General features: G+C 52.8%; 2 protein-coding genes across 2 annotated transcripts in view; both read right to left on the reverse strand.

The window, feature by feature from the left end:
- Window positions 1-2,274: 2,274 nt before the first annotated feature.
- On the reverse strand, window positions 2,275-2,922 carry TbgDal_VIII4580 (small GTP-binding protein Rab18; the record flags this gene model as incomplete). The annotated part of the gene is made up of 1 exon (XM_011777491.1): window positions 2,275-2,922. One exon carries the CDS (start codon window positions 2,920-2,922, stop codon window positions 2,275-2,277), a length of 648 nt encoding a protein of 215 aa, XP_011775793.1.
- A 619-nt stretch (window positions 2,923-3,541) lies between these two features.
- Window positions 3,542-10,963, reverse strand: part of TbgDal_VIII4590 (hypothetical protein, conserved) — a gene marked incomplete at both ends in the record, with an annotated part of 14,157 nt that continues 6,735 nt past the window's right edge. Inside the window, one exon of the mRNA XM_011777492.1 lies at window positions 3,542-10,963. Within this exon, the coding sequence (XP_011775794.1) occupies window positions 3,542-10,963 (7,422 nt within the window).

Raw genomic sequence — 10,963 nt, forward strand, 5'->3', positions numbered from 1 at the left:
CACCACGCCGCTGCAGAGGCAATCGCGCCACCGAGTGCGGGGTGGTTCCGTTGAGCGACAGCCCCTATACATCGCCCTTTGGAATTGGAAGCCTCCCGGCCCCCCCCCACACACACACACGCACACGATATCGGCAGGGACTGCGCCAACGCACGAAAGCGCGGACGTTCCGTCTACAAAATGCACCTCGGACGCACGACCAACCACAGGAACCCTGGTGGCTGAACTCCGGGGCCTCCTCCATACATAACGCCCCGGGGAATCAAAATGACAGCGAGGTGTGGCGGTTGGAACCGGTTGTACACAAGCGGCCGGAGAGGCCGACATATTCTGATTAATGGGAAAACGATGCTTTAAGAAAAGAAGCACAAGCCACCGACAGTGCCACGGTTCTCCACCTTGTAGACGAAGACGCAGCCGTGGAGCAAGGAGGGAAGGAAGGAAGGCGGAAACGACAGCTGTACACCGAGTAAAAGGAACGCAGTGCAGCCCCACACTTGAAAGCATAAGGATATTGGAATGGCCGGCTCTCTCGGAGCCTGGCACTCGCGGTGTCGGGAGAGCTCTTTAAAGCAGTATAATCTGATAAGCCCTGATTTCACAGCGGCATCACAACAAACAAACGAACAGAAGGGGAAAAACAGGCACAACCCTCGAGTAAGCAAAGACTTTTCAGGGAACTACCAAACGGGTTTCTATAGAAAAATTTAACGAATCCTTTTGACGGTCACGGCACGATCGCAACGATATGCTGGTGCGCTAAACTGGTTTTGGCGAATCCCACTCCCCCTCATCACTCTCGCGTGGATCCAGTTTTCCTTAGATTTAGGTAACGGCATGTATAAGCAAGGCGTGTGGCGGGTTTGGTTATTAATTATTACTTAGTGCGAGAGCAGGGATCGGACATGGCTAGTTTTCTTGAAGTCGGCACCCGCTGGGGTGGAGAACAAACAGACTGAGCGAAACGGACGCCACAAGATTAGTCTGCGATTAAAACACTTTGCGGAGAACCCGGGGATTAACGGTCCCCTAGCCACTGGTGAACGAGAACCCAAAAAGAAAAAAGATGAAATGATGCAGCATACCATACGAGGAAAGTGGAAGTGCGGAAGAGCCCCCAAGTTCGGCAATGAACTGATTGCGTTTTCCCCTTCATCAAGCAGGAGAAATCCATTACCATCGAGTTAGCTCCCGTGTAAAGGAGGAACGCAGCGATGCATGGCAGTTAGCCGGACGCCGCAAATGGAAGACAGTGCACCCTGAGGGGCACAGAGATAAATGGGCATTGGATACTCCCAACCCCTAACAGTAGACACTGCCGGGCCCCCCTCCTCTTTCTCGTGCGCGCGCACCGTCGCACATGTGGCAGCACTAACGATTCAGCGGAGCACGCAATTCCTGGGGGGCTCAACCCCCCCCCTCGCAATCACACACACACGCACACCACCGAAAAAAAAAACACTCCCACGTCCGGAGTGAAATCGCCTGTTGGGCCTCCGCCACACTCCCGAGCCATTCCAACCTGCAGCGGCTTCGAGACCCGACAACGGCAGTAAATCGTCATAGCAAGCGCTGCAAGGGTGAAATGGTCGTCAGGAGGATGCCCTCTGACGGCGCCGGCAGCCACGCCAGTGTCAGAGAACCGTGCTCCGTCCAAAAGGAAGTTGAGAGGCGGTTTCCTGTTCGCGTCATCGAAATGGAGAGGGCACTTGACATGTAACAACCAAAACGGCGATACGGAGGATCACCGGGGCTTGGGGGAGGGGGAAGTGCGCTTCCACAGCTGGGAACGCATACTCGCCCTCAGTGTTTGCCCACTGTTCTTACTGCCAGATGGTCGAGACAGTGGGATGACAGCACTATGCGGCCATACTGAAGGGCATGAGGGGAAGGAAAGAACTGCTGTTGGGATTATGCTGAGAACAGTGGTAAAAATGGGAGATAAGAGCGAGTTAACGAAAGGAGGGAGCCGTGGCAACTAACACAGTGCAGGGGAAAACGCATATCACCAGCAATCCCTTCCTTACCTTTTGCGGGAGCATTTCATACATGCACGTAACGCATGCTTACACAGCGGTTACGGAGCAACACCCACATCTTGACGAAGCAACGACAGAAAGAAACTGATCTCACATTCTCCACAAATTACTACCAACTGGGGTTCAAGCGCGCAACAACCCCCTAAAGTTGGTTTGTATTGCAAATGCCACGCGCGAAAGAAAGAAACAGCGAGAAAACGAGATGGCAATCCGCCAAGCAGCATGCCTGTGCCGCCTAACAGCACACCGCGCCGCTTGTGGGGTCACTTGTTTTACTGAGATTAACACCCGAGTAGCGGCTTTCGCTTTTTGACATCATTTTTTCGTACGCTGATCGCGCCACCTCATCAAAGGCCTGCTCCACCCCCACACGCGTCTTTGCTGACGTAAAAGCGAGGAGCATATGCCGATCCCGCGCCAACTGCTGAGCATCTTCCTTCGGAACCGCCATGCCCGTAGCACCACCTCCCACCTCACACTTATCGATCTTATTTCCCACGAGCAAATACACCACCGCCTCCTCCACCCCATCCAAACGACAGAAAGCATCTGCTTCATCGATCCACTTTCTCAGTGCATGGAACGTCTGTGGTTCATTGACATCGTACACCAACACCACTGCATGCGCTCCCCGGTAGTAGGAGCTGGTGAGCGTCCGGAACCGCTCTTGACCCGCTGTGTCCCACAAGTGCAGTTTGAGTTTCTTCTGCCTCCCCATCGAATCCACCACACTCACATCCTTTGTCCTGAAATCAATACCTATGGTTGAGCGGACGTCGCCATCAAATGTGCCCAACGAGAACGAGAGAAGCAGTGAAGACTTCCCCACGCCACTTTCACCAAGCAATACGATCTTGACAGGACTGTTGTCACCTTGCGCCATTACTGCAGTAGAAGAAATATTAAATGCCTTTACGAACCCTTTGGAGTTACTAAACACTGGTGCGCATGTGAGTGATGGACAGAGAGCCCCCCACCACAGATTAGAATGAAGGAAGGACAAAAACAGAAGGGCATGAATATATGATGTTCTCCCCCCATCCCCCTGCGCGTCGGAACCCGGGTGTTTAAATGAAAGAACGGACGGGGCAAACGAGTATCTCCTCTTCCCCCACCCTTGACCTCAGCAGGAACAAAAACAAAAAATAAGAACAAAATGGAAACACCTGATTCAGTAAGAAGGAGCTCTGCGCTCTTCAATTCTGACGAAACATTTTCAAGAAACACCGCGTCAGGAATATTACATCGGTGCACGAAGTTTCATCATATGATGAAACGCGAGGCAAACAAGAGAGAAGGTAATAAGCACCCATTCCGCCACTTTCAATAATAATAACATGACATGAAAGCATGGCCATTTACATCTAAAAAAATTAAAAAGGGAGAAAGCAAAGGAAAAGATGAGACGGTGAAAAGAGGCGGGGGCGTGGACAGTCACCGGCCACCTCCTATTCACTAGACCTAAAACCTCTCATACAACAATGGCGGTCGAAACACTGAGCTTAATGTGTCTTCCTTGAAGATTCAGCAGGCGCGGGCTCACCTGCCAAACCATTTTTTCCATCTACCCCGTTCAATTTGGACGTCGATTTGGTACCCCTCACATCGGCTATTCGGCCCCGACGATACTGCGCCGACGGACCGCGAACAAGGTCGGACAATGGCAAGGGCCGCGTCGGAACCCATGAGGCTCCATTGCTGTTATGAACCACGTCCTGCGTAGCATTATCGCGTGTCTTCTTCAATAAATCATGTTCAACAGCGGTGTCAGCCCTGTTTTTCTCAAGAGTGGCGCGAAAGCATCGGAGGTCGCGTTCATATTTCAGCAAAAAAGTTCCGATGGAGTCAAGGACGTACCCCTTATATCTACCGGTTTTCAGAGGTTCATCATAGTCCTCTTCCTTCTCCTCATCGGCACTTTCATCACCACCGGCTTCCTCCCCCGCACCTCCAAGCCCTGCTTCCAAGTCGCTGCCTTCACCAGTGCGCATGGCCTCCTCATGCTGCTCAAACCGCAGCAAGTCCTGTAGCGAGGGGGTCTGATCCCGTTGCTTCGAAAGCACCTTTCTAGATGCCCTCTGAAGATTTTTTAGATGAACCATAAAATCATCGATCAATTGATGTCGAGCATCATCCTCCTCCTTTTCCAATTCTACAAAAACCTTGTGGGACACCTTCTGGACTTTTTGGGTCAAAAAGTCTTTGAGCTCAAACAACCCTTGCAGATCGCTCTTTTCCTCATTGACGATTGCTAAGCGGCTGTTGTGCTCCACACCGTATATGTCCTCCATGGCATTCTTATGTTCATGTGCCCTTCGATTTAAAAAGCGGTTAGCCAAACGTCTCCGCGCCCTATAAGCAAATATGACACTTTTGATTAAGGAGGTAGCTTCCTGCTTTTGCACCTCTTTTTTCGCCACTTGCTCATCCTTTTCGCGTTGTTCTTGGGCGGTTAGTGCATCACGTGCTGAGGTCTCACGTACACAATTAATGGCTTTCACGGACTTCCGTTCTTCGGCTTCGATGGCATGACGCTTTTCTGTTTCTTTTTTCGAAAGAGCCACAACACACTCTATTAACCTTAGTGACAACATTTGTGCCTGCCTAAGGTCCTCTATCTCCTCCTTTTCGCCGGCCTCCACCTCACGACGAGCACCCGGCTCCTCCTCTCCAACCAAACGTTTCACCTTCTCAGCTGCTCTCCTTCTATTTTCCATCGTTTTCTCCTCATCCTCACACGTTAGCATTATGTGATCCCTGTCGTGTCTCTCGTCCTCTTCATGGAGAGATCGTGAGCGATTTTCTAATACCAGTAGTTCCTCCAATTCAGCATCGAACTCTTCCATACGTCGACGGCGTAGTGCCAACAATTCATCTCCTTCTGGCCGATCTCCCTTTTCGGCGCTTCCTTCAGCGTCACGCTCCGATGCACATAGAGCGTCCGCTTCACGGTGGTCAGTGAGACCGCTTATACTACCATCGTTAACGATAGCACCTTCACCTTCTACAACATCAGTAACGCCACCATCGCCTTCGGCGCCCTCAGCATCAGCCGCACATATTGACCCACTTTTTCCATCATCACAGACACCCCCAGCCACGGCCGCCGAGCTTGTCTCGTCCCCAACAACTTCAGCACCAGCAGCCGTCTTTAAGTTATCGCTCTCTTCACCAACACCAGCATCAATGGAAGGAGCCAGAGCACCTTCGGCAGCATCATCGTGATCCCCCTTTACTCCAACAGCAGCGTCGTCAACTACAGTTTCCGCATCACCAACAAGCGCCTCCTCCTCACCGTCTACGGCGGCACCTCCATCGGAGAAAAAGTGTGTTTTCCTTCTTTTCTGGCCTCTCATTTTGTGCAGCTTTCTCCGCGAGCACGCATCGAAGCTCACCACCTCTGTTTCCTTAAAACACTCCATGGCACTTTCGTTCGGCATCAGCATCAAAGAAGATAAATGTTGATTTTGATCGGCATCCACAATACTCAACCTACTCTTTCGCGGCGACACGTTAAAAGACTTTCTAGAGCCAGTGCCAACCAAATTAGAAGCTCCCTCGGCAGCATTACCACCGGAAGGCGTCATAAGAATAACAAAAGACATAGCCCTCTTTCTTCCATCGCCCCGAGCGTCGCAACAAGAAAGATATTCACCACGCCTATTCATTTCCTCCTCCAACTCACGCAGCGCGTCGGCGTTCTTGACGGGATCACGCATCAGTTCGTCATACCGATCGCACTGCTGTTGGAAAGCCGGGTCACGAAGCAACACAGTCAAATCATTAAGACCATCAAGAGAAGAAAGGAATGGATACTTCAAAAGCAACGCACACCTAATCGACTCATTAAGCGCCAGCTCATCAGCACGAGCACGCAACGCCTCCTCCAGCTCTGTCAGTCGCTCCGCATTTGCCTCAGCGTCCTCAAGCGCGGAGAGGTGCTCATTAAACAATTTCTGATACCCATCATCTTTGGAAAGCGGTATGTCACTGAGGAGCACGCACTTACGATCTTCGTACAAAAGGAAGGGATTGCACGCACGCACATACTCATTGGCGTCTTCACTCTCCTTCTCAGCCAGTCTTGCAAGACGAGCAAGGTCCTTAACCCGCTGCAACATCTCTTTTTCAATCGCTACTGCGCCTTTGGCACCACCAGCAAGTTTTGCCTGTCGAGCGCGACGACGACACAGTTGAGAAAACATTGCATCATCATTGATTGGAAGCTCACCAAGAGGAATACCCATTACTCGTTTCGGAAGGAAGGGATACTGTTTATGGACCGCATCCGTTTTCGTAGCATTCTCCTCGGCCAATTGCGTCACGAGCGCCTTCATTTTCTCCTCCATAGCAGCAATTGTCTCGGAATTGCCTTCCCAATCGAGGCGTAGCTCGTCCAGCTCATTCGACAGGTCACGGAACTCCTGTTGCTGAGCAGGTCGCACATCTGCGAGACACACACCACGCACAGGCTCTTCGGGCAAGAACGGGTAACGCTCACGGAGGCCTTCAGCACGGACTGCGGCACGGAGCCTAGAGGAACGGAGGTCACTCACGATTTTGTCAGCAGCGTCACGCAATAATTTCTCCTGCTGAGCCCGGGCCGTCGGATCCATATTAGATGCATCCTGCGTGTAGTGAGATGCTAGCTCCGCAAATGTGGGATCTGACATGAGATGCAACTCGCCCAGCGGGATCCCTTTCAAGGTACGTCCCAGAAACGGGTAAGCTGCTGCAAGGGACTCCTCTTCGGCCTTGCGTTCTTCAACAATCGCCCTCACTCGCTTGGCCAGTCCAGCCTCAGCCTCTCGAATAACCTCTGCATTTACTTCGTTAGGTCCCTTCGCTTTCTCTTCATCGCGTCTCTTCATGAGTTCACAGAATTCGTCGTCATCCTCCAACGTCAAGTCCCGCGGAACCTCAGCCAGCAGCGAAGGGTCAACAAAGGAGTACAGTGAAGCATCGCGTGCAGCTGCTCGCTGCTCTGCTGATTGGAGCTTCAGAACGTCTCCTGCAATTTGGCCTGCTCGTCGGCAGAGTTGCTCATATATTTGCTTCTCGAGGGGTGATTCGGGCTTTCTACCATCGGGAACAAGTTCGTTGTACCGCGCCAGCAACTCCTGGAAGTACGGGTCATCCTCAAGGTACAACTCAGCCTGCGACACACCCAAAAACGTCTCCGGAAGAAAAGGGTACACAACAGCAGCAACGCTCCCCCTAGCGCCAGGGAGTCCACCAGCAAAACTTTCACCATCAGAACTAGTCCTTGCACCCTTTGCTGCACTTGTTCCATCTAATGCACCTGCACCTCCCACACTGCCAGACGCGGTCGGGTCACCACCAGCTGCACTCTTCATGCTCAAGCTCATCTCACGTTCAAGCTGGCGCAGCGCGTCGGCGTTCTTGACGGGATCACGCATCAGTTCGTCATACCGAGCGCATTGCTGTTGGAACACCGGGTCATGTAATAGCTTCTCCGACAACTCGAGACCGTCTTGTGAGGCAAGGAATGGACATTTATTAAGCAACGTGCGCCTAACCGACTCATTAAGCGCCAGCTCATCAGCACGAGCACGCAACGCCTCCTCCAGCTCTGTCAGTCGCTCCGCATTTGCCTCAGCGTCCTCAAGCGCGGAGAGGTGCTCATTAAACAATTTCTGATACCCATCATCTTTGGAAAGCGGTATGTCACTGAGGAGCACGCACTTACGATCTTCGTACAAAAGGAAGGGATTGCACGCACGCACATACTCATTGGCGTCTTCACTCTCCTTCTCAGCCAGTCTTGCAAGACGAGCAAGGTCCTTAACCCGCTGCAACATCTCTTCCTCAGTCGCTACCGCATCTTTGCCACCGTCGCTGCTTATCTTCTGCTGCAACCAGCGCTGGCCCAACTGAGAAAACATTGCATCATCATTGATTGGAAGCTCACCAAGAGGAATACCCATTACTCGTTTCGGAAGGAAGGGATACTGTTTATGGACCGCATCCGTTTTCGTAGCATTCTCCTCGGCCAATTGCGTCACGAGCGCCTTCATTTTCTCCTCCATAGCAGCAATCGCCTCTGCGTCGCCTGCCGGATCGCGGCGTAGCTCGTCCAGCTCATTCGACAGGTCACGGAACTCCTGTTGCTGAGCAGGTCGCACATCTGCGAGACACACACCACGCACAGGCTCTTCGGGCAAGAACGGGTAACGCTCACGGAGGCCTTCAGCACGGACTGCGGCACGGAGCCTAGAGGAACGGAGGTCACTCACGATTTTGTCAGCAGCGTCACGCAATAATTTCTCCTGCTGAGCCCGGGCCGTCGGATCCATATTAGATGCATCCTGCGTGTAGTGAGATGCTAGCTCCGCAAATGTGGGATCTGACATGAGATGCAACTCGCCCAGCGGGATCCCTTTCAAGGTACGTCCCAGAAACGGGTAAGCTGCTGCAAGGGACTCCTCTTCGGCCTTGCGTTCTTCAACAATCGCCCTCACTCGCTTGGCCAGTCCAGCCTCAGCCTCTCGAATAACCTCTGCATTTACTTCGTTAGGTCCCTTCGCTTTCTCTTCATCGCGTCTCTTCATGAGTTCACAGAATTCGTCGTCATCCTCCAACGTCAAGTCCCGCGGAACCTCAGCCAGCAGCGAAGGGTCAACAAAGGAGTACAGTGAAGCATCGCGTGCAGCTGCTCGCTGCTCTGCTGATTGGAGCTTCAGAACGTCTCCTGCAATTTGGCCTGCTCGTCGGCAGAGTTGCTCATATATTTGCTTCTCGAGGGGTGATTCGGGCTTTCTACCATCGGGAACAAGTTCGTTGTACCGCGCCAGCAACTCCTGGAAGTACGGGTCATCCTCAAGGTACAACTCAGCCTGCGACACACCCAAAAACGTCTCCGGAAGAAAAGGGTACACAACAGCAGCAACGCTCCCCCTAGCGCCAGGGAGTCCACCAGCAAAACTTTCACCATCAGAACTAGTCCTTGCACCCTTTGCTGCACTTGTTCCATCTAATGCACCTGCACCTCCCACACTGCCAGACGCGGTCGGGTCACCACCAGCTGCACTCTTCATGCTCAAGCTCATCTCACGTTCAAGCTGGCGCAGCGCGTCGGCGTTCTTGACGGGATCACGCATCAGTTCGTCATACCGAGCGCATTGCTGTTGGAACACCGGGTCATGTAATAGCTTCTCCGACAACTCGAGACCGTCTTGTGAGGCAAGGAATGGACATTTATTAAGCAACGTGCGCCTAACCGACTCATTAAGCGCCAGCTCATCAGCACGAGCACGCAACGCCTCCTCCAGCTCTGTCAGTCGCTCCGCATTTGCCTCAGCGTCCTCAAGCGCGGAGAGGTGCTCATTAAACAATTTCTGATACCCATCATCTTTGGAAAGCGGTATGTCACTGAGGAGCACGCACTTACGATCTTCGTACAAAAGGAAGGGATTGCACGCACGCACATACTCATTGGCGTCTTCACTCTCCTTCTCAGCCAGTCTTGCAAGACGAGCAAGGTCCTTAACCCGCTGCAACATCTCTTCCTCAGTCGCTACCGCATCTTTGCCACCGTCGCTGCTACTCTTCTGCTGCAACCAGCGCTGGCCCAACTGAGAAAACATTGCATCATCATTGATTGGAAGCTCACCAAGAGGAATACCCATTACTCGTTTCGGAAGGAAGGGATACTGTTTATGGACCGCATCCGTTTTCGTAGCATTCTCCTCGGCCAATTGCGTCACGAGCGCCTTCATTTTCTCCTCCATAGCAGCAATCGCCTCTGCGTCGCCTGCCGGATCGCGGCGTAGCTCGTCCAGCTCATTCGACAGGTCACGGAACTCCTGTTGCTGAGCAGGTCGCACATCTGCGAGACACACACCACGCACAGGCTCTTCGGGCAAGAACGGGTAACGCTCACGGAGGCCTTCAGCACGGACTGCGGCACGGAGCCTAGAGGAACGGAGGTCACTCACGATTTTGTCAGCAGCGTCACGCAATAATTTCTCCTGCTGAGCCCGGGCCGTCGGATCCATATTAGATGCATCCTGCGTGTAGTGAGATGCTAGCTCCGCAAATGTGGGATCTGACATGAGATGCAACTCGCCCAGCGGGATCCCTTTCAAGGTACGTCCCAGAAACGGGTAAGCTGCTGCAAGGGACTCCTCTTCGGCCTTGCGTTCTTCAACAATCGCCCTCACTCGCTTGGCCAGTCCAGCCTCAGCCTCTCGAATAACCTCTGCATTTACTTCGTTAGGTCCCTTCGCTTTCTCTTCATCGCGTCTCTTCATGAGTTCACAGAATTCGTCGTCATCCTCCAACGTCAAGTCCCGCGGAACCTCAGCCAGCAGCGAAGGGTCAACAAAGGAGTACAGTGAAGCATCGCGTGCAGCTGCTCGCTGCTCTGCTGATTGGAGCTTCAGAACGTCTCCTGCAATTTGGCCTGCTCGTCGGCAGAGTTGCTCATATATTTGCTTCTCGAGGGGTGATTCGGGCTTTCTACCATCGGGAACAAGTTCGTTGTACCGCGCCAGCAACTCCTGGAAGTACGGGTCATCCTCAAGGTACAACTCAGCCTGCGACACACCCAAAAACGTCTCCGGAAGAAAAGGGTACACAACAGCAGCAACGCTCCCCCTAGCGCCAGGGAGTCCACCAGCAAAACTTTCACCATCAGAACTAGTCCTTGCACCCTTTGCTGCACTTGTTCCATCTAATGCACCTGCACCTCCCACACTGCCAGACGCGGTCGGGTCACCACCAGCTGCACTCTTCATGCTCAAGCTCATCTCACGTTCAAGCTGGCGCAGCGCGTCGGCGTTCTTGACGGGATCACGCATCATTTCGTCATACCGAGCGCATTGCTGTTGGAACACCGGGTCATGTAATAGCTTCTCCAACAACTCGAGACCGTCTTGTGAGGCAAGGAATGGACATTTATT

Source organism: Trypanosoma brucei, chromosome 8 (assembly GCF_000210295.1).
Source record: "Trypanosoma brucei gambiense DAL972 chromosome 8, complete sequence".
Taxonomy (NCBI): Eukaryota; Euglenozoa; class Kinetoplastea; order Trypanosomatida; family Trypanosomatidae; genus Trypanosoma; species Trypanosoma brucei.